The sequence below is a fragment of the Nicotiana attenuata genome, unplaced genomic scaffold, assembly GCF_001879085.1.
Source record: "Nicotiana attenuata strain UT unplaced genomic scaffold, NIATTr2, whole genome shotgun sequence".
Lineage (NCBI taxonomy): Eukaryota > Viridiplantae > Streptophyta > Magnoliopsida > Solanales > Solanaceae > Nicotiana > Nicotiana attenuata.
Window position 1 is genome coordinate 332,283 of NW_017670586.1, and position 24,288 is coordinate 356,570.

General features: G+C 38.3%; 2 protein-coding genes across 4 annotated transcripts; both read left to right on the forward strand.

The window, feature by feature from the left end:
• The first annotated feature begins 3,412 nt into the window (after window positions 1-3,412).
• Window positions 3,413-8,504, forward strand: LOC109241260 (uroporphyrinogen decarboxylase, chloroplastic). Its single transcript, XM_019407983.1, has 6 exons — window positions 3,413-3,524; window positions 3,945-4,066; window positions 5,309-5,419; window positions 5,791-5,979; window positions 6,521-6,646; window positions 7,968-8,504. Exons 1-6 carry the CDS (start codon window positions 3,413-3,415, stop codon window positions 8,502-8,504), a joined length of 1,197 nt encoding a protein of 398 aa, XP_019263528.1.
• A 3,847-nt stretch (window positions 8,505-12,351) lies between these two features.
• LOC109241268 (CBL-interacting protein kinase 18-like) lies at window positions 12,352-15,345 on the forward strand. Of its 3 annotated transcripts, none has more exons than XM_019407993.1 (2): window positions 12,352-12,375; window positions 13,506-15,345. In XM_019407993.1, exon 2 carries the CDS (start codon window positions 13,829-13,831, stop codon window positions 15,146-15,148), a length of 1,320 nt encoding a protein of 439 aa, XP_019263538.1. In that variant the 5' UTR covers window positions 12,352-12,375; window positions 13,506-13,828; the 3' UTR covers window positions 15,149-15,345. The 3 variants fall into 3 exon arrangements, with proteins under 3 accessions (XP_019263538.1, XP_019263535.1, XP_019263537.1); XM_019407990.1 differs by lacking the exon at window positions 12,352-12,375 and adding an exon at window positions 12,395-12,613; XM_019407992.1 differs by lacking the exon at window positions 12,352-12,375 and adding an exon at window positions 12,626-12,712.
• The last annotated feature ends 8,943 nt before the right edge of the window (window positions 15,346-24,288 follow it).

The following is a 24,288-nucleotide window of genomic DNA, read 5'->3' on the forward strand; positions in this document are numbered from 1 at the left end:
GGGGTTAATAATTAATTCCCTCTTACAAGGTTAGAAAAGAGACTTACCTCGCTTTGAAGTTCCATAACCGGCTCCGATGCCACTCTAATACCTCAAACCAAAGCTTGACGGTCCAAAACTATGCAACCAATGTGAAAACCAAATCAAAATGTGTTCTAATACCCATAATTAATCTATTTAAACAATTTCCAACCCCGCTAGAAAAATCGATAAAATCAACTCTCGGGCCGCGTGCCCGGATTCTGAAAATTTTCGAAGATAACCCATAACCCCACGAACTTAAATATATAATTTATTCTCAATTCTATGCCCAAATTCGTGGTCAAAATCCAGAAATATCAATTTCTAGTTCTTTCTTCAAAATCCCAAATTCCTACAAATTTTCATGTCTAAATCCATATATAAACCTTGTATTTAACTCACAACTAGTAGAAATCACTTACCTAATGATTGACGATGAAAATGGTGCTCCAAAATCGCTCCTAGGTCGGCTCCCATGGAGAAAATGAGATAAAATGTGCCGACACCCGTTTCCTTGCAACTTATACACTGCCCAGGCGACCCTTCTTCGCGAATGCGGCAAGCCCCTCGCGTTCGCGAAGCTCAGCAAGCCCAGGTCCAGAAATACTTCTTCGTGTTCGCGTTCCTCACGACGCGTTCGCGTTCCACTCTCCACGTTCGCGAAGGACAAACGACCTCAGGCCCAGCTCCCCATTTCCTTCTACGCGTTCGTGACTGGCCCTTCGCGTAGGTACCTCAGGAACCCCCTCCGCGTTCGTGACCCTTGTGTCACGTTCGCGATGAGTAAACTCCTCCTGCCCCACAAATCTTTCTTCGCGAACGCGGTCGCCTCCACGCGTTCGCGATTAAGGCCACCAGAACTAGCATCAACAGCAGCAAACATGGGAAAAATGACCCGAAACACACCCGAGGCCCCTGGGATACCAACAAGTTCTATAACATAATACGGACCTGGTCGAGGCCTCAAATAACATCAAACAACATCGAAATCATGAATCGCACTCCAATTCGAGCTTAATGAACTTTAGAACTTCAACTTCTACATTCGATGCCGAAATATGTCAAATCACATCAGATTGACCTCAAATTTTGCACACAAGTCACCTTTGACATTACAGACCTATTTCAACTTCCGAAATCGAGATTCAACCCCGATATCAAAAAGTCCACTACCGATCAAACATCCCGAAAACCTTCAAATTTCCAACTTTTGCCAAATGACTCCGAAATGGCCTACGAACATCCAAATCCACGTCCGGACACGCTCCTATGACCAAAATCACTATACGAATCTATCCCTAGGCTTGAAAATCCCAAACGGACATCGATGGAATTGAAATACACTTCGACCCAAATTCATGAAATTCTTCAAAATGCCAACTTTACACAATAGGCACCAAAATGCTCCCGGGTCATCCAAAACCCAATTTGGACATACGCCCAAGTCCAAAGTCATCATACAAACCTGTTGGAACCTTCAAATCCTGATTTCGAGATCGTTTAATCAAAATTCAAACCTTAGTCATTCCTCCAACTTAAAGCTTCCGAAATCAGAATTTTATTTCCAAATCAACTCCGAACTTCCCGGAATTTAGTTCCGACTACACGTACAAGTCGTAATGCCTAAAGTGAAGCTATTCATGGCCTCAAACTGCCGAACGATGCGCTAGAGCTCAAAATGACCGGTCGGGTCGTTATCCTTCTGCTGACAATACTCACATTCCACACTAAAGTTCCTTCTTTACTTATTCCCTGACTGTGTGGTGAACATTGCAGTAGGATCAACCTGTCCTCTAGGCATGTGAAAATTGTTTGCTGAGATTATTCTCCTACTTTCATCTTGAACTATCATAGAATAGGCTTGGTTAATGGAAGGGACACTATGCATCATCAAAATTTGACTTCTAGCCTACTCAAAACTGTCATTCAATCCCATTAAGAATTACAATAGTCTCTGAAATTATAGTTGCTCAACATAGTCCTTAACAGGAGGTGGTGGTAATAAAGCATCATACTCTGCCCAAAGATCAGTTAATTTGGTAAAGTAAACGGAAACAGATGGGATCCCCTGTTTAGAGGTAAAGATCTCCTTGTGTAAGTAATAAAGCCTCGGGACATTTACTTTGTCAAATCGTTCCTTAAGTTGCGCCAAACAGTTTGAGCATTTTCTGAGAATAGAACACCAGTTAAGAGGTGTGAATTAACATTTCTCATCAACCACGAAGTAATAATGGCGTTACATCGGTCCCACTGATGAGCTAATCCTGGTCCAAAATCACCTTTTGAAGTAGTACCGTCTACCAAACAGAGTTTATTCTTTCCTAGAAGAGCTACTTTCATAGCTCGACTCCACAATGTATAATTCTCCATTCCAGTTAACAACAAACCAATTGACAGCGAGCCTGGTCTATCAGATGGATGTAAGTAGTGTGGATAGTTATGATGTAGAATGAAGTTCCCGCTATTCACTGTTCCAGCTGGTGCCACTGCTCCGGTGGTGCTGTTACCGGAATTGTCAGCAATCGCCATAGAAAATCGCAGAAATCTACTTACAATTACACATTCGAAGCAAAATTAGGGTTCTGATTATAGTTCGCCATTCCCAAATTGAAAAAAAAATGAAGCTGATTCTCTCAATTTTCTTCAATCTCACAAAGAAATCCCTGGAATCGCTTGGTAATTAGCTCTGATACCATGTTAAATTTGTGGAATGAGATCAAGCTCAGAAAAGTGATACAGTCGCAACTTAGAGTGAAAGAGAGAGAAGAAGAGGAAGAAACTCAATCTTCATTTCTTGTTATGACACTGTACAGTAACTAGTGTATTTATACAACTCTAACTACTATAACTATCTATTTGCTGTAGGTATAGACTCTAGTTAGTAATATAACTATGATTAAGTTATGTAACACCACTAACAACACATATACTTGGTAAGGTGTAAATGTGACTGTCCTGCGTACTTGCAATGTAAGCAGAGTACGAATCAAGCCTACTTGTTGAGTAACTTTGCAATTCGTTCTTTTAAAAGCTGTGCTGTCTCCAAAATTTTCTTTTTTATAGTGTCAAGGTTGTTTATAAAAAGCTGTTTTGTATTTCTAAACAGCTATAGTAGCAATATAATCTTTGTTAAAAGAGATGTTATAGCACGCCTAATCTGTCATGTTAATCTGCATGGAGAAAAAGAAATAGTAATAAAATTCTTGTAGCAGATGGTCAAAATGAAGAGAATGAATTGAGCAGTTAGCAAAGAAAGCAAAAGAAAAGGCGAAGTAAATAGGGGAAAGTGGGCCTACAAAAGAGTTTGCCATTCGTCAACGTAGATTTCCTACAACTGGTCTTCTTTTTCCAACTGCTTTGATATGCAAAAGGAAATTTCGGGCTTGAAAAAATGATGTCTTGTAATTACACCTCTGTTTATTCTATATCTCCTTCCTCTAAATCTGCTTTTACTTCTCCCTCTATCTTTAATGTCAACCCCAAAATCTGTTGCTCTGCTGGAGGTAACCTTCTTTACATCGTCCTTATAACATTTCCAATTTTGTTTAATCCGAGTACCTTATTATGATTAATTATTAATTCAGCCTTGTATCCAGCCTTTGTTATGCTATTTGTATGTCTTCACATTCACAATTATGCAATCAGTGGCTGCTGTCTTAAAACTTGATTTTGGTCAATTAAGTAAGCCTCAAGGACCTCAATTTACTCTTCATTTTAATTACCCTACCAATTCATCTTAGTAGTAGTATTTTTTCAATTTCATTTCAAGTGTGTAAAATTGCATCCGCTAGACAGTAATCTGAAATTTCCATATACATCCCCTGACCGATTAGAGTTAGAGTTATTTATTCCCTCAGTTTCTATGCAATTGTACCTTCAACTTCTTAAGTTGGTTGAATTTTCATATTGATTTTAACTTCCAGGAACTATTGCGGAACCAAAAGCTATAAATGCAACAGAACCTTTGTTGCTTGATGCTGTTCGGGGTAAAGATGTAGAAAGGCCTCCCGTATGGCTTATGAGACAAGCAGGGAGGTATATGAAGGTAGGTTTATAGGTTCATATTTTTACCTTTATTTTATCTGCTTCTCAATTCCAACATGCTTCTACTTCTAAATTTGGTTATTCCTAAAGATTTATAAGGCATAGTGCATATTCAAAATTTTGCGTCTGTCATTTTTTTTCCCTTTTGGGATTTCCATTGTGTTACCTTTTTAATCAATAAATATCCTATGTAAAAGATTTCTACCTACATTCCATGAGTGTCAACAGATTCGTGTAGGTCCATTGTAGTCAGCTGCTTGCATGAGATAGGAATGGCTGAATCTTCGAGCTTTCTTGGCTGAATCTTCGAGCTTTCTTGGCTGAATCTTCGAAAGAGAGGTCCATTGGGAATTTCCAATTCTATTTAATCATTTAGGCCTCAATTCCAAATTAGTTGGGGTCAGCTATATGAATCATCAGTATCCCTTTTGCTCTATTTGGTCCAATTTCATTCGACTACTAAGTAATTTAAGACAACTTAGGGGAGTTCTCTAAACTAGAGGTTCTCTGAACCTTACACTTAGTTTTACATGAATAACAACAACTACTACTACGCCTCACACTCACGCTATACGAACAACAACAAGAAGAATGACTACATTTGACCCTTAGCTCTAAATGAACAAACAAGTTCTTTTAACCAGAATGAAAAGACTCCTTAATATATGCTTGTTGATATTACCTATATGGATCTTTTGCTTTCATTGTATTATGTTCTTTGTTAAGTTCACATTGGTCCTAAGAAATCGTAAGTCTTTTGTAGTAGCTTCTCGCCAAGTGATTTTGTATCTACCTTGTTCCTTATCACCTTCAATCATTATATTGTTACACCTTAAGGCTGATGTATATAGAGGTCTACATATGACATGAGCACACCATCTCAAGCGATATTCTCATTTTACCCTCCGTGTTTGCTACTTTGCCCCTTCTGTTAGAGAGTAAAAGAAACAAAATGGGACTTTGGGGATCATTTTTTTGATGTTTTGTTTAACTTGTTCTTGGAGAAGTGAGTAATATTAGTAAGGACCTACTTGGATTTTTATGGACCACAAAGCTTGACAATTTTCAATCTTCTAGTTTTGCTTCCTTAGGTTATTGAGTACTAGTTAAAACAGTTTTAAGGCTTGGTCTGCAGGACTTCTTATACGTTTTTTGTTGCCATCATGATTCTAACTTCCATGATTTCCTTTTTACTTTTTTTTGGTCCATCTAATTATTCTGCATTATTTTAAATTTTTATTAGAGCTATCAACTCCTCTGCGAGAAGTATCCATCGTTCCGTGATAGATCAGAGAATGTTGATCTTGTGGTAGAAATTTCTCTACAACCCTGGAAAGTATTCAGGCCTGATGGGGTAAGATTCCTTACTGGTATCATTGTTTATACCTAATTTTTCATATATATTTTCAAAATAACATATGCATGCATATATAAGCATGGCAAAGTGTTTTAGTATTTTTCCTAATTTCTAAAAGATTTTTAAAATTAATTTATTGCCCATTTTAGCAGTATAAAAACCAATAATTATTTCCAAAATTATCATTTTGGTGGATAATTTGTTTTATTTCCCATATTTATACCAAAATACAGTTAAGGTAATTTTTGTATATTTTTTTTTACAAATTTATTTGGTATTTTAAAAGCTAAATTGCGTATAATTGCAATTTTAGCCTATTTTAAGATTAATAGCATTTTATAATTATAAATTTGGTTNTATTGTGGCAGGTTATTTTATTTTCAGACATTCTTACTTCTCTTTCTGGGATGAATATCCCTTTCGACATTATAAAGGGGAATGGTCCTGTCATATTTGATCCCCTGGGAACAACCGCTGATGTTGAGAAAGTTAAAGAATTCATTCCTGAAGAATCAGTTCCATATGTTGGAGAAGCATTAACAATTTTGCGGAAAGAGGTACTTCATCATTCTTTTGTGCTTTTACGAGCTCATCTGGCAGGAATGACTTTGCTGCCCCTTCACGTTATAATCTTTTCCATGTATACCCGAGGCAGGTTTTGCTGTTACATGGTGTTATTTTGTTATCCTCCAAGGAGAATATCCTATTTTTCCTTCTGACAATATACTGATGCTTTTTTTAGCAGGGTACCTTTGAACTAAAGGAACTATATACATTACTATACAAATGTTTACTTATTATTTTCTGTTCACATAACAGTATGGAGAATTCATGTGCATTACATATATATAATATAGGTTCAGTGGACTAAGATTGAGCATTTATGCTCATCTCTTTGCTTTTGTATCATATTCTTATGAGACCCTAGGCCCTAATATCACCAGCCAAAAGTTTGTAAATATATACTAAAGCAACTCTAGGACTTCCCTTAAAATAAGTTAAATTAGTTATAGTCTGCTATCTGACTATCTGTAACAGTCACTGTCACGTCTTGTCCTATTATGTTGATTTAATTAGAAACTGTTTTTGCATGTCTAGGTCAATAATCAAGCAGCAGTTCTTGGTTTCGTTGGGGCACCTTTTGCCCTGGCGTCATATGTGGTTGAAGGAGGTTCCTCTAAGAACTTCGCAAAGATAAAGAGATTAGCTTTTGCAGAGCCCAAGGTAACTTACAATTGCTATTACTAATTTTCAGTTTTTCACTAAACCATGTCTACATCGTGAAACACGTGGCACTTGATTTTTGAAGAAGACTGCACTCACATACACTTATATAACTATAGCTTGTTTCTGTAGTTGATGTTTTGTATCCTGAACTTTATCGAACTTCACCGTCCATTCAGATTATTTAGGGAGAGATTCCAACTTAAATTTCCCTTTTGTCTAGCTTCTAGAGCAACTTTAATTTGGGATTGTTTAGTCCTTGATTTATGGATGCTGATCAGTTGTTGTAAGGGAACAGAGGTGGTAGATATTTGGAGGCCACATGAGTAATTTGATGTTCTTACTGTTAGTGGCTTAAATCTTTACTATTCTAGACTTGAGCCTAGATATTATGTATATAAAGGCATTAAATTTTACAGAATTTATATATTATGATTCCTAGATATGACAATACTTGACACCCAAAGGAAAAATTGGAAAAAAAAGGTCTAAGCCTTGAAGTGTTAGGAAAAGTCTTTCAGATTGAAGTACTTTAGGTTCGTTACTTGATGTTATCAGAAAAAGAAAGGGCTGGATTTGATGTTCATAGAAGATGTAAAGCAAGGGACAAAAATAGAGGGAAACTGAGAGAAATGGCATTAAGATCGATTCATGAGGGAGAAGTGCAGTTTTAAGTGTAGGCTGAGATCACATCTCTTTACTTTGCCTATTGACCCATGCAGAACAAGTTTAAGAAGGTGAAAAGAAGTTTCATTACTGCCATTTTCTTCATTTCTTTTCATTTGTTGCCATTTGCTTCATTTCTTTTCTTGTCTGTTAGGAACTAATGACAATAATACCTCTAGATCTTTACCACTAAGACACTTCCCACCTTTCCAAATCTGAGGGGTCGGTATGCATATTTCTAAATAACTTGCTGTTTGGGGAAATTGAATTTTGCTCTTGAAAATTGGTTTAGCATGTTCACAACTCTGCGTCAATCTAGCCTCATACCCTGGACTAGGAACAAAAATAGAGAGAGACTGCTGAAACAGTGACAAGCCTTGTTCTTCATGCTTCATAATGTGAGCTGAATATTTGGAAGTTCCCTTAAGGTGAAAATAGCACATTCCTCTTCTATACTGATGATATATGTAAAAGAACCAAATTTATCCAATGTCATATTATCCTTATAGGGAAGTATCAACTGGAAACATAGACGAAATTAAAGAACGTCTATTGGTTGGACCAAAATTGATTACTTGTATCGTATCATGTTTTAATATTCAAAGACAGCATTTTGGCAGTAGCTTATTGATGTTAATTGTTGTTGCTACTTTAGGTCCTGCATGCTCTCCTTCAAAAGTTTGCGACCTCTATGGCTAAATATATCCGTTACCAAGCAGACAGTGGAGCTCAAGCAGTTCAGATCTTTGATTCATGGGCCACTGAGCTAAGCCCAGTCGATTTTGAAGAGTTTAGTCTGCCTTATTTAAAACAGATAGTGGACTCAGTGAAACTAACCCATCCTGATCTCCCACTGATTCTTTACGCAAGTGGATCGGGTGGCTTGCTCGAGAGACTACCATTGACAGGTGTAGATGTAGTAAGCTTGGATTGGACAGTTGATATGGCTGATGGAAGGCGGCGACATGTTGCCATACAAGGTAATGTGGATCCTGGTGTCCTTTTTGGGTCAAAGGAATTTATCACCAATCGAATAAATGATACTGTCAAGAAAGCTGGTAAAGGGAAACATATTTTGAACCTTGGACATGGCATCAAAGTAGGCACCCCGGAGGAAAATGTTGCTCACTTTTTTGAGATTGCTAAAGGACTTAAGCTGATTTTATGGTCATCAATCTTAACTTGTTCCTAATCTGACACGATTTTCTTTTTGTTCAATTTTGCATTTATAATAAAGCTTATCTGAACAAAGAAAGGAGACACTTCAAAAGCATTTTTGCTGAAATGAAGTCTGTTTACTCTTACTTGAGACTGAAGTTAAAGCTACGTAAGTACTTAGTAACTGAGCTTAAACATTGAAAACAAAAAGGATTGCTCAACATGTTGAAATTCTGATAGTTGAACTGCTTCACAAGGGGTTATCTGATTCTTTATTTTTTGGTTGCTGCTGCTTTTTTATAAACTCTCCCTCTGTGATTTGCTTTCTAGCTGCCACGCATCTCTAATTAGGATGGGGATAAAATGGTTAAGTACTAGAATAAATATCATAAGGGGCTATTGTGTTGTCTTTTACAAAACGAGTAAGCTAAGTATTGGCCAACGGTCAATAGAATTTAGAAGTTTATTCTTCACACTTTCAATAATGGAGCTGTTAGGTGTTTCTGGGGTACCAGGAGTGGCAAACGGCTGGGTGGGGTCGGATATGGTTCGGGTTGAAAACGGGTAATGAAAAAACAGATAACTCGACCCATTTTTAATACGGATAAAAAACAGGTTAACCGGCAGATAATATGGGTAACCATATTATCCATGGCTTCTTGCATATGATACTTTTGTGAGAATTTTTAGTCTCCCAAAAGAAAACAATTAACCTATTTTTTGGTGGATAATATGAGTGGTTAACTGTTTTCTTTTAACCGTTTTGCCACCACCAGGTGTTGGGCTAAAACAGATGGCAGGAGTTGTGCTCTAGTCAACTTTTTTTGAAGATAACTAAGTAGTTTTTGTGACTATAATCACATTAAGGACAGACAAGAGTTTGAAGATGAACAATCTGTCAAGGAGTTATGACCAATACAAGACCCCACTTTTTCTTTAAATCTGGTTCCTTTTTGTTTTATTTATTTTTTCAATTCTCCATTCATTTGGGGCCAAATGGTGAACAGAAAAAGGCCCTCTTACCAAATCTCCACCAACCCATGGCCACACCAGCATATAAAATACAGAGGAGCAAAGCAAATTATTTGTGCTTATGATGCCGTCGTTTAGTTCTAGTTTTTCAAATGAATAAAAAAAATGCACTCATTTCTAAAGATGCCTTATAAAATATCAACTAGGTTTAAGATTACATAAACTGACTTATTCTACTGTTTTTTTTTTTAAATTTTAATAGGAGTGACAAAGAGTTAAATCTCAAGATTGTGGCAGCAAGATCAGAATTTAAAATACCCTCTATCTATTTATGTAGTCTCCGATCCCAATTCTACTGGATTATAAATAAGTGGTGCAAGGTAGAGTATGAGTCTGAATAAGCAAAAATTAAAATGTTTCATCGAGAATCTCCCATTTGTTTAATTATTTTAAATGTCTGTACGTAATGTAAAATCAGGATCAATCAACAAATTCTGATCATGATACATTACAATTGGGACTACTAACATAATAGATTACCAGTTATTACTTACCTCTAGGATTTTCGAAGTATTATTTAGATGCATACAGAGTTCAAGACTCACTGTTTAAATTAAAAATAATTGAATACATTTCAAGTGTAAAATAACAATCAATTAAATCATACAGATAGAAAAAGTTAACAGTGAATCCGACTAGCTATTTATGCAAAGACCCTTTCTCAAAACAATCTTAATCATTTCATTTACAGTACTTGTGAAGACATTAACTCAAAATAAAATTTTCACGATTCTTTGTGTATCCTATTTCCAAACTTTTATTTGGTGGTGGTGGGGGAGGGGGGGGGGTTGAGGGAAGGGTCGGAGAATGCCTCTCTAGAAATGGTCCTGGCAAGATACGGAGATGTCAACATCTAAATCTTTTATGTGGTCTATTATACAACCTTGAAAAATCATAGAGCCATCGAACAAAATTTGAGGTTGTGATAATCATGGCTTGTATTATATTGTTTTTTTTCTTTTCTTCTATCATTCAATTCGTAGAAACATCTTAATTTTGATTCAACTATGAGTTGGACTTGTCTTTTGAACTTCTCAATTTTCTTCTTTTTTTGTCTTCTTCAGTCGTAGTTGATTGGCTAAAAAATTATGTCAATTAGGTTACCATGCGGCCATGCCGTACTATTATATGGGTTAATGCAATACGAAAATTTAGAAAAATAAAAAAAGAAAAGAAAAGTATGACTTAGGATAATCGTTTTGAAGCTTTCATATAAAAAGTAAAGCATGGCCCAGAAATAAACATTTTAAATCTCTCATCTTCCCCAATAAGCTGTTTAATATTTCCTACCCACTTTTTCACAAAAACATTTGAAAAAGGATTTGTCTGTAATATTCTTTTCCCTCCTAGGCGCCTAAGGAATAAATTATAGTAGATGCCATGGACTCTAAGGGGTAATTTTGGTAAAAAAAAGAAATATTGATGTTAGCACTTATACAATATTTAGTTTTTGGTATAAATCCTACATAATCAATATAATCCCTATGTAACTAATATAAGATCGAATTCCAGTATTTAAAATCATATAAATTAGCAAAATCTAATATCAAAAATCAAATGCCAAATTGCAAAACTCTAATATACAACAACAAAAAGAGTATATTCACTATGATCTCATAAGTGGGGTATGAGGAGGATACATAAACCTTACCCCCTACCTTGTGTGAGGTAGAGAAACTGTTTCCGATAGACCCTCGGCTAAAGAAAAGCATTTTTAAAACAAGTTTGAAAAATACAATAGCAAAGACACTATGATGAAAATACTGAGAAAAAAAGCATTAGTAGCGAAAATAGTAAGATAACCAAATCAAAGGAAACAACAACAACAACAACAACAACAGTAATAATAATAATAATAATAATAATAATAATAATAATAATAATAATAATAATAATAACAATAATAACAACAACAACAACAACAACAACAACAACAACAACAATAATAATAATAATAATAATAATAATAATAATAATAATAATAATAATAATAATAATAATAATAATAATAATAATAAGGAGAAGATGGAGCAGACAAGGTGCTCTAAACTAGAACCATGACTTCCCTGAGAAAGAAAAGATCGCTCGACTACCTACTAACCTTCTACCCTAATTTTCGACCTCCATGTTCTCCTATCTAGGGTTATATCGTCGGCCAACTGAATATGTGTCATGTCCTGTCTAATCACCTCTTCTCCATTCTTCTTCGCTCCTCTACCTCTATTTAGACCAATCACTGCAACCTCTCGCACCTCTTTGATGGGCATATGTGTTCCTCCTTTTAGCAAAACTCTGATATAACTCACACGTGAATGTGTGTGTATATATATAAGACGTGATAGAATATGAAGTGGGCGATTGGACATAAGAATTGTAAAATTCCAAAAAGGTGGAAAAAAATTTTCAAGTTAAAATGGTATTTGAAAATTAGAGCTGTGTTTGGACATGAATATAATTTTGGGTTGTTTTTGAAGTTTTGTGAGTGATCTGAGCGAAAAATTCCAAAATGCATCTTCATGTGAAAATTGAAAACTTTATGACTAAACGCTGATTTCGAAAAAAAGTGAAATTTTTTTTATGTCCAAACGGGCTAGAGATATGGGTATAAGTATCATCATACGTGGTAAGATTAAATACTCCTACTTGACAATTCATGAATAAAATATTCTTAAATTAGACAATTCTTGCTTGACAATCTATATGTATTATTCATGGCATAATAATTATATATTGTTATTTATTACTATATGACAATCCTTGCATTATTATAAATAATTCATGCACTATAGTCCCTCATAATTAAAGCATAAACCAAACGTATCTCTAAATATACTTAATTCTCTCTTTCGTGAAGAGGTCCACCACGTGTCAAGGTACAGTTATTGCAGAAGCTTACCTAGTTTTCACTTGCAGAGAATTAGTATTAACGTCACAAATTGAACATTACAACAATTGTATCAAGACAACAGCTTTGTGCTTTTCCTACAAAAATACAGATTCACGAAATTACACATTTACGACCAGAGCTTGTCTTTTTCTCTATTTCTATACCCTCTCAGCTTCGGATCTTCCGAAGTTGTATTCTCCTACAAATTCGTTAAACCATTTCAGGTTTCTTCTTCTTTTCCATTTTCTTTCTTTCTTTCTTTCTTTGTTGATCCATTTTCAAATATTTTCTTGTGGATTATTAATTGCATTTTCTGATGATTGGTAATAAATTCTCTACATTTATTAGGAAAAATGTTGTGTCTTGGGTATATGATGTGTGAATGTTTCACCTTGTATTCTTGAATTTACAACTATTTAGCATTCACCATTTGTTCATATTTTTCCTTTTCTTTTTGTTGGCACCGGGTTTTGTGGCTGAGATAATTCTATTGATGAGGTCTGACGTCTGAATGATTTTCCTTTTGTTTGAATGTGCTCATGCCAATTTCGGTTCTGGATTTGATCTGAAAAGCGTTAGTTGTATCTCATCAGCTCATTTTTTTGATTTTATATTTAATATATCATGTTTCATTTATCTTGGGGCCGGGATTAAATTGGTTTTTCTTTAGATTGAGAAATAGATCTTGCCTATGATATGATTAAACCTAGCCAAATAATTTATCTTGGTGAGTCATATTCTGGCCTTGTGATAGAGCAACTTCTTCAGCTTGAATTTGTGGTCACTTAAATGGAAGTACAGTAGTATTTATCTTTAATATAAACCTTTTAGCTGCATTTGTGTTCTTGTGGTACAAGGGTGTCATAGTTGAAAACTTATGTATTCAGATCTTGGTATCATCTTTATTTTTTTTTTTTCTGTAATGGATATTAATTGTCTTTTCCTACTGGCTCTTCAGAATGATTTCATGTTTAATGTACTGCCACTTGTAATTTGGGCTTCTTTTTCTTATATATCTCCAATTTTTTCCTTTTACGTTTAAGTTAACAAATTATTTAGCTCATATTGAAACGTTCTAAGATCTGATGTTCTTTTTCTTACCTTGTGATTTTTCAGAAATTTGGCAACATATCACTGAAAGCAAATATATTTGGGATGCAGAAAGATGGGGTTGAACATCACCTCTTGGTTCTTAGACGCCTCTGATTTTCCGTCTGCATTGGGGTTATTCTGTTTTCTCCATAATGATTTCAAATTTGCAGCTCATACGGCATTTAAGTTCTCGTGCCAGATGCACAATGAAGCCACAGTACTGAAGCACTGCCTTGTTGCAGACGGTTGAACGCCGAAACAAGGCCTCCTGCTCGTGAAATAAACGAATTAATCATATCAGCAGGAGAAGAATTATTTATAGTTTAAGGTAGGATTGTTGGTTGAAAATGGAGAAGAAAGGAAATGTATTGATGCAGAAATATGAATTGGGGAGATTATTAGGTCAAGGCAACTTTGCTAAGGTTTATTATGGAAGGAATCTGAAAACTGGACAGGGTGTAGCTATCAAGGTTATTGATAAAGAGAAGGTTCTAAAGGCTGGATTGATAGAACAGACCAAACGAGAGATATCTATTATGGCACTGGTCAAACACCCACATGTTTTGCAGCTATACGAGGTCATGGCAACTAAGTCTAAGATTTACTTTGTGATCGAACATGCCAAAGGCGGGGAGCTTTTTAACAAGCTGGCAAAGGGGAGGCTCAAGGAAGATGTTGCTAGAAAGTTCTTTCAGCAACTGATTGCTGCTGTTGAATTTTGCCACAGCCGAGATGTTTATCACCGTGATCTCAAACCGGAAAATCTCCTGCTGGATGAGAACGGAAACCTAAAGGTCTCAGACTTTGGATTGAGTGCATTGGCTGAGTCCAAGCGACAGGATGGCTTACTCCACACAACGTGCGGTACGCCAGCATATGTTGCGCCCGAGGTGATTGGTAGAAAAGGATATGATGGTGCCAAAGCTGACATCTGGTCATCTGGGGTGATCTTATTTGTTTTGTTGGCTGGTTATCTTCCATTCCATGACTCAAATCTTATGAATATGTATAGGAAGATAAGCAGGGCAGAATACAAATGCCCTAATTGGTTCCCACTAGAAGTGCGTAAACTTCTCTCTAGGATCCTCGACCCAAACCCTCATACAAGGATTTCGATAGCCAAAATTAAGGAAATCTCCTGGTTTAAGAAAGGGTTGGAATCCAGACATGTGAGAACCAAACTAGTACAGAACCAAAATGTTAATGCAGATGCTGTTTCCAGTTCGAGTTTGGAGAAGAGCATCTGTTCCTGTGACGCAAAGCTAGAGTTGGCAAAACCTATGAATCTTAATGCATTTGATATCATCTCTCTTTCAAGTGGGTTTGACTTGTCTGGTTTATTCATAAGAAATGATCAAAAGGAGGAATTGCAATTCACATCAGTGAAGCCTGCCGCGGTCATCATATACAAGCTTGAGGAAGTTGGCAGGAATCTGAACCTAGAAATAAAGAAAAAAGAGGGTGGATTTTTGAGATTAGAGGGATCAAAATATGGAACTCTATGCATTGATGTGCAAATATTTGAAGTTACTGAATGCTATTACTTGGTTGAGCTAAGAAGGTCATGTGGTGATGCTATCGAGTACCAAAACATGTTAACACAATCTATTAGACCAGCACTTGAGGAAATTGTTTGTGCTTGGCAAGGTGTGCAATCTCATCATTAGTAAGTAGAATCACTAAAAAAAGAGCTTCTGATTTCCAGATGCTCACTCTGTCAGTTTATCTTTTGTATTTAAGTAGTAGTATCTAAGCCAATCCTAATTCTGTCTGTTTGGTGTGCTAGTACTAATTGTCATTTTTCACTATCTCCCTGTTTTCAGCACCCACCTATATATCCAAGAAACTATATTTTCAATTTGTTTTCCCGGTCGTCGATTATTTTCTTGTTTCAATTCATATATATTCGGTTCTAGTTTTTATGCCTCCCTGGGTTAATCAATTTGTACTTGCAAGTTTGTTCTCAACAACTGCCCCTGGGCTTAGCTCTAGTGGTAAGAGCCAACACGTGGCAAGTAAAGCAAAGGCTTTAGGCCCCAATATTTTCCATGCCTCATTTTTTGTTAGTAGTAGATTTATTAATGATGGGGTTAAGACTCAGGTTAGTACAGTAGGAGGCGACTCTGAGCATTTTCCAGTTGTAATGGGGTCACACCAAGGTTGTGCGCTAAGTCCTTTCTTATTCGCCTTGGTGATGGACGCGTTGACACACCATATTCAAGGGGAGGTGCGATGGTGCATGCTATTCGCCAATGATGTAGTTCTGATTGATGAGACGCGAGCTGGTGTTAACGAGAGGCTGGAGGTTTGGAGACAAGCTCTTGAGTCTAAGGGTTTCAAGCTGAGCAGGACGAAGACGGAGTACTTGGAGTGTAAGTTCAGCGCTGAGCCGAGGGAAGTGGGCGTGGAGGTGAGGCTTGAATCACAGGTCATCCCAAGTAGAGACAACTTCAAGTACCTTGGTTCGGTTATCCAGGGAGGAGGGGAGATCGACGAGGATGTCACACACCGTATTGGGGTAGGATGGATGAAGTGGAGGTTAGTATATGGAGTCCTGTGTGACAAGAGAGTGCCACCGACACTCAAAGGTAAGTTCTATAAAGCGGTGGTTAGACCGGCCATGATGTATGGGGCTGAGTGTTGGCCTGTTAAGAACTCACATATTCAGAAGATGAGAGTAGCAGAAATGAGGACATTGAGGTGTATGTGCGGGCACACTAGGATGGATAAGATTAGGAATGATGATATTCGGGAGAAGGTGCACGTCGCTCCCATTGAAGACAAGATGCGGGAAGCGAGACTCAAATGGTTCGGACATGTTCAGAGGAGAAGCACAGATGCTCCGGTATGGAGGTGTGAGCGTCTGGTTGTGGAGGGCAAGAGGAGAGGTAGAGGGCGGCCTAAGAAGTATTGGGAAGAGGTGATCAGGCAGGATATAGCGAGGCTTCAGATTTCCGAGGACATGACACTTGATAGGAGGATGTGGAGGTCGAGTATTAGGGTTGTAGGTTAGGATGTAATTGAGTATTGCCTTCTTTGTACCATTGTGGGACTAGTATGGTAGGTTTTTTTTTGTCTAAGATAGCTAGTGACAATGTTGTCTCTTACTATTTTCGCTTTCGAGTGCATGACCTATTTACTAGCCATCGCTTTCGCTTTTGCTTTGCATCTTTCTTCTGGATTTTATGTTGTTCCTACTTTTCCTATGATTTTCTGGTGATACTAATATTGTTTCCTTTTGTCCTTTGTCTTGAGCTCGGGTCTTTCTGAAACAGCCTTCCTACTCCTACGGGGTAGGGGTAAGGTTTGCGTACACACTACCCTCCCCAGATCCCATTAGTGGAATTTTACTGGGTTGTTGTTGTTATTAATTAATTTTTTGAAATAACTTAAGCATTTTAAAGTAAAAAAATTATATTTTTTAATAAAGAAAGAAATTTTTAATATATTTGAATAATTCGAAACAATTGAAAATATTTTTATTTTTCTATTTAGTGGTAAAAAATTATTGCATTAACCTCGAGAGTTCCTTAAAACATAATAGTGCATTGATATTGACGATTTAGACTTATATTTCACTGTTAAGAAAAATAGTATAACTAGAAGGTAATACTCTAATCCATAACTGGAGGATTTGATTCTTTTCAAATGCATATATTGCTTATAGAATAATATTAACAGTTTTTATACTAGTCGCATATACAGAAAGATTTTTTTAAAATTAAAATTGATAAAATTTTATTTAAGATCAACAATATCTCAAGCAAAATTAAATGGATTATTTATACATATTATTAATTCAAAAAAATATTGCAAAAAGTTAGTTATAAACAAAATTATTACGTAATAACTTTACATCTCAAAAAGCTAGATAAATAAACTTCAAAGGAAAATATATAGGAAGTTTTTTGTTAAAAAAAATAAAATTAAGGCCTCTAATCAAGGTTTTGCTTTAGGCCACCAATCCCGTTGAGCCGCCCCTGCACGTGATGTGTGTGTTAGGCGCATGTCATGGGTTTGAACTCTGCCACAGACAAATGCCTGGTATATTTAAGTGGGGAAGAATAAAGGGGCAGGTAGGTTAGCCATTGAATTTCGAACCGTGAGCCAATGGTCATCGGTGATTTTTTTGTTATAAAAAAAAAAAATCTCAAGAACACAAAGAATCTCGAAATGTTCTTCACCGGAAGAGCAAACAGGGTATGTCGAAGACATCATAGTATAGTTAATGCCTTGGTCCCACGATTTAGTGGTTGGAGCTTTTTGATCTAACTTTAACATGATACAAGTATTGTTTAGTTGGTTATCTTGCTTTAGGAGTTGTTTCACAGAAAGAGAAACAAAACTTGAATTATGTTCTATGTTTATTCTGGACTAATAAGATGGTGATATATGAAGTTCCTTCTGTTTTCTTGTGCATCCAACTTGCATGTTTTCCCTCCTTTCTAATATTTCAATTTTTTTAGCTTACGTAGAAGTGCAAAATTCATTACTATTTATTTAACTAATGCCAATAGATAATACAATAAAATCTCTAGCTCCAGCCTCCAACTTCAAGATAACGTAAATGACATTTTCGGGCCTCTTCAATCAAACTGTCACGACCCAAGTACCATATTAGGCCGTGATGATGTCCAACACCGTTGTTAAGCAAACCCACACTAATCAAATAGTAAATTCTCATTTATGTAGTTAGTACGTGATAACTTTCATTACAGGTTTAAGAGATTTGTAGTTTTAAAACTTAAGCATATTTAAATGAAGAAATAAATGCAAATCTCAATAATGAAGACAAGCCAAAACATCATAATTCTACTAATTTGTGTGCCAAGACCTGGTGTCACAAGTGTCTGGGCAATCTAGTAAAATATACAAAACCATACTATCCTACTGTTTGAAAAAGAAAACAGACAGGAACATATAGTCAAAAGAGAGACTCCAGCTGCTGCAGATCGGCTCAAAAGGGCAGCTCACCAGAAAGTCTCGAGCTGAGGAGTCCACTCTATGCGCCAGACTGATAGCTAGATGCACCTGCCTCAAAGCCTGTACAATCAAGTACAGAAGCATAGCATGAGTACATAAAAATATTTACCTAGTAAGTATCTCGCCTAACCTCGCAGAAGTAGTGACAAGGGGTCGACTCCGGCACTTACTAGGCCAGCAAATATAATAATGTGAAGTTCCATATATTTAATTCACAGTGTATATAGATAAAAACAAGCTCAAACAAGAATAATTATTAAAAATCCTTTCATCCAATTAATAGAACTAAGCACTTTCCCCATTCAAATTAGTGACCTTTCCAGCAATAAGTCATACGAATTATAAGGGTTCCGGTTCTATTATCACACATAAATATCACCGAGGACGTTCGACCCGATCCAACATAAAAGTAAATATGCACTGTCGAGGGTCGAACGACACGAACTATTAATGCATCTATTAACCCCACTCGCAAATCATACGTGCGATGCGGTAAAAGCATAATCCCGCTCGCAAATCATACGTGCGACGCGGTAAACATAATTTTCATCATTTGGAACATTAACACTTCTTTAATTCCTTTTTATAAACATGAATACAATTCACTTGAAGCTTGTACTTCATTAGATTTCCTTCAACTTACTTCCTTTCATTCCATTAGCATATATAAGCAATTAATAGCGGTCACGAAGCTTGATGTAATCCTAGAACTACCCGGACATAATAGGAATAGTAGCTACGTACGGACTCTCGTCACCTCGTGTGTACGTAGCCCCCACAATTAATCATATATTAATTAAGTTCACCTATGGGGACATTTCCCCCTACAAGGTTAGAAAAGAAACTTACCTCGTTTCGGGCCTACTTCCAACTAAAGAATGCGTCCAAACTCTCAAACCGGAGCCGCACAATCCGAAACTATGCAAATTGTGTAAAAGTCCATCATTATAGGTTTACAAATTCATATTCTAGTATTTAACTCAGATAAAGTGGGGATCACTTACCTCTAAGAGCTTGGTGAAAATCTTCTCTCAAGAGCTCCAAAATCGCCCAACTTTTGAGTGGAAATGAGCAAAAAATGGCTAACACCCGCAATAAATGAAGGTTACTGCCTTCAGTGATTTTCGCATCTGCGGTCCTAGGCCGCACCTGCGCCCACGCATCTGCGGAACTGAGTCCGTTTCTTTTGAAATTATCCTGGCCGACTGGGCCGCTTCTGCAAGAAGCAATCCATTTTTGCGGAATATAGGACGCTTCTGCGGCTCCTGGGCTGGCAACCCATGGCTGTATCTGCGATGGCCTAGCCGCTTCTGCGGCTGGCCAACCGTACGTGCGGTTATGACAGAAGCTTGAAGCTTCAACCCCTTCCCACATTTCCAACTAAGCTCGATCCTTGTCCGATTGACACTCGGGGTCCCCGAGCCCCGCCCGAACATACCTACAAGTTTGAAATGATAAAACGGACTCGCTCGAACCCTCGGAATGCCTGAAACAACGCTATATCTAAGAATCACCCTCTAAAAGCAATTGAATCAATCTTATGAACTTCAAGTTCTTCAATCTACTTCCAATGTGACGAAACACACTTATACTACTCGGATTGACACCAAATTTTGCGTGCAAGTCTTAAATGACATTACGGATCTATTCCTGGTCTCGGAATTACGTTCAGACATTGATAACACAAAAACCCGCTCCAAACCAAATTTAAAGAACTTCAAAATCCTTAAGGAATCAACTTTCACTATTAGGCGCCAAAACGCTCTCGGGTCATCCAAAACCCGATCCAGACATATGCATAAGTCCGAATTCATCATACAAACCTGCTGGAACTTTCAAATTCGAGTTTGAGGTTGTTTACTCAAAACATTGACTGAAGTCAAACTTGACCTTTTAAGCCGACCTTAAGGAACCAAATGTTCCGATTTCAACCCAAACTCTTCCAAATCCCGAACCAACCATCCCCGCAAGTCATAAATCAGTTAAAGCAAGTACGAGAAGTCTTATTCGGGGGAACGAGGTTCTAGAAGGCAAAACGACCGGTCGGGTCGTTACATTCTCCACCTCTTAAACAAACATTCGTCCTCGAATGGGTTTAGATTCATACCTAAAGTGCTAAATAAGTGTGGATATCTTCTCCGCATTTCCTCCTCAGACTCCCAGGTTGCCTCCTCGACTGGTTGGCCCCTCCACTAGACCTTTACCGCAGAGATTCTCTTGGATCTCAACTGGCGATCCTGTCTATCAACAATGGCAACTGACTCCTCCTCAAAACCTAGGCTCTCGTCTAGCTGAATAGTACTGAAGTCTAACACATGAGACAAGTCGGCGTGATACCTCCAAAGCATAGACACGTGAAAAACTGGATGAACTCCCGATAAGCTGGGGAGGGGGTAAGGCGAGCTCATAAGAAACCTCTCCAACTCGCCTCAACACCTCAAATGGGCCTATAAACCTTGGGCTCAACTTGCCTTTCTTCCAGAATCTCATAATACCCTTCATCAGCAAGACTTTCAAGAGAACCTTCTCGCCGACCATGAATGATACGTCACACGCCTTCTGATCCGCATAACTCTTCTGTCTGGACTGAGCTGTGGGAAGCCTTTCCTGAATCAACTTTACCTTTTCCAAGGCATCTTTCACCAAATTTGTACCATACAAATTAGCCTCACCAGGCTCAAACCACCCGATAGGAGAACGACATTGCCGACCATATAAAGCCTCAAATGGAGCCATCTCGATGCTGGACCGATAACTGTTGTTGTAAGAAAACTCGGCCAAGGGCAAGAACTGATCCCACTGCCCTCCAAGGTCAATCACACATGCTCTAAGCATGTCCTCCAAAATCTGAACTGTCCACTCTGACTGCCCGTCGGTCTGCGAGTGTAATACTGTGCTGAGCTTTACCCGGGTCCCTAACTCACTCTGCACGGCTCTCCAAATATGGGAAGTGAACTGAGGGACTCTATCTGATATGATGGAAACAGGCACACCGTGCAACCAAACTATCTCCCGAATGTAGATCTGAGCCAACCTCTCTGAAGTATAACTAGTCATAATTAACCGGAATGAAGTGTACCGACTTGGTCAACCTGTCAACAATGACCCAAACGGCATCAATTTCTACAATATCCGCGGCAACCCAACTACGAAGTCCATAGTGATGCACTCCCACTTCCACTCAGGTATAGGCATCTGCTGAAGTAGGCCACCTGGCCTTTAGTGCTCATACTTAACCTGGTGGCAATTCCAACACCTCGCCACATACTCAACTATATCTTTCTTCATCCGCCGCCACCAATAATGTTATCTCAGGTCACGGTACATCTTCGTAGCACCTGGATGAATTGAATACCGTAAGCTGTGTGCCTCCTCTAGAATCCTCTCCCTCAAGCCTCGACATTAGGAACGCATAGGCGACCCTGGAGTCGCAGAACACCATCCTCGCCAATAGAAACCTCCTTGGCACTACCCTGTAGCACCGTCTCTCTAAGAACTGCCAAATGCGGATCATCGAACTGTCGAGCCTTGATCTGCCCCAATAGTGAAGACTGAGCAACAACACACGCAAGGACTCGGCTGGGCTCTGAAATATCCAACCTCACAAGTCTGTTAGCCAAGGACTGAAGTCCAAAGCTAGTGGCCTCTCATCTGCTGGTATGAATGCCAAGCTACCCATACTCTCTGCTTTCCTGCTTAAGGCATCCGCAACTACATTTGCCTTGCCCAGGTGATAAAGAATAGTAATATCATAATCCTTTAGTAACTCGAGCCATCTACGCTGCCCCAAATTGAGATCCATCTACTTGAACAAATGCTGTAAGCTGCGATGATCAGTATAAACCTCACATGACACCCCATACAGATAATGCCTCCATATCTTAAGAGCATGAACAATCGCTGCTAACTCTAGGTCGTGCACAGGGTAATTCTTCTCATAAATCTTCAACTGACGTGAAGCATATGCAATAACTCGCCCCTCCTGCATTAATACACAACCCAAGCCAACGCGTGAAGCATCGTAATATACTGTATACATCCCCGAACCAGAAGGCAACACAAGAACCAGTGATGTAGTCAAAGCTGTCTTGAGCTTCTGAAAGCTCACCTCACAATCATCGGACCAACGAAAGGGAGCACCCTTCTGAGTCAATCTAGTCAAAAGTGATGCAATAGATGAAAAGCCCTGCACAAATCGGCGATAATAACCCTCTAACCCCTGGAAGCTCCTGATCTCAGTCACTGAAGTAGGACGCGGCCAACTCTGGACCGCCTCAATCTTCTTGGGATCCACCTTAATACCCTCCTCTGATACAATATGCCTAAAGAATGCCACTGACTCTAGCCAAAACTCACACTTGGAGAACTTAGCATATAGCTCCTGCTCTCGCAAGGTCTGAAGCACTACTCTCAAATGCTGCTCGTGCTCCCCCAGGCTACGTGAGTATATCAAGATGTCAATAATGAAGACGATAACAAAGGAATCAATATAAGGCCTGAACACCCTGTTCACCAAGTCCATAAACGCCGCTGGAGCATTAGTCAAGCCAAAGGACATCACCAGAAACTCATAATGGCCATATCTAGTACGGAAAGCAGTCTTCGGCATATCCGAGTCCGAATCTTCAGCTGATGATACCCTGATCTCAAGTCGATCTTAGAGAACACCCTAGCACCCTACAGCTGGTCGAACAAATCATCAATGCGCGGCAACGGGTACTTGTTTTTATGGTATCCTTGTTCAAATGGCAGTAATCAATGTACATGCGCATAGTCCTATCCTTCTTCTTCACAAATAACACTGGTGCACCCCACGGTGACACACTAGGTCTCACAAACCTCTTTGCTAACAACTCCTCATGCTGCTCCTTTAACTCTTTCGGCGCCATACGGTACGGTGGGATAGATATAGGCTGGGTACCTGGAGCCAAATCAATACAGAAATCAATGTCACGATCCGGCGGCATACCTGGAAGGTCACAAAGAAACACATCGGCGAACTCCCGAACTACTGGCATTGAATCAATCGTCAGAGACTCTGGGGTGGTGTCCCGAACATATGCTAGATAGGCCAAACAACCTCTCTCGACCAGATGTCGAGCCTTCAGAAAAGAGATAAACCGACTGGATGCACTAGCGAAGGAACCCTTCCACTCCAATCTCGGCAACTTTGGCATTGCTAAAGTAATAGTCTTGGCATGACAATCAAGAATGGCGTGATATGGGGATAACCAATCCATGCCTAGGATGACCCCAAAGTCGATCATATCAAGTAACAGAAGGTCTGCTCTAGTCTCGAAACCACAGAATGTAACCACACAGGACCGATATATCCGATCCACGACCACAGAATCGCCTATAGGAGTTAGGGCTGGGCTTATATCGGGTAAAATCGATAACCCGAATCGTTAATTATTTATTGGGTTATCGGTATTAGATTATTGGGTTAACGGTTCGGTAACGATTTAGAATTTTTTCACTATTGGGTTATCGGTTCAGGCCTCGGTTTGGCAGTCTGTTATTTGGTTAACCGATAACCCAATAAGGATTAACAAAATTACTACTTTACCCTTAAGTATATACATATGCAGATATGCTAGGGCTTCATTCTTTCCTATTCTTTCTTAGCCTCAGCCGTATTCTTCAGAGTTCAGACTCTTCACTCTTTAATTGGACAACTGTTTGTAGTGTTGCATTATTAGTTGCAGATTTTATGGCTTAGCAGCACATTATGTTGATGTTTGTAGTGTTGGAAACTGGAAAGTTGTAGCAGCAACATTATGTTGAATATTAGTTGCAGATTCTTTGTTCAATGTGGTGTTTG

Excerpts from the sequence above, each read along its gene's own strand:
- LOC109241260 (XM_019407983.1), top strand. The coding sequence starts at position 3,413 with ATGATGTCTTGTAATTACACCTCTGTTTATTCTATATCTCCTTCCTCT. Across the intron at positions 4,067-5,308 it reads AAGCAGGGAGGTATATGAAG|AGCTATCAACTCCTCTGCGA; the intron begins GTAGGTTTATAG and ends AATTTTTATTAG. Across the intron at positions 5,980-6,520 it reads TAACAATTTTGCGGAAAGAG|GTCAATAATCAAGCAGCAGT; the intron begins GTACTTCATCAT and ends TTGCATGTCTAG.
- LOC109241268 (XM_019407993.1), top strand. The coding sequence starts at position 13,829 with ATGGAGAAGAAAGGAAATGTATTGATGCAGAAATATGAATTGGGGAGA.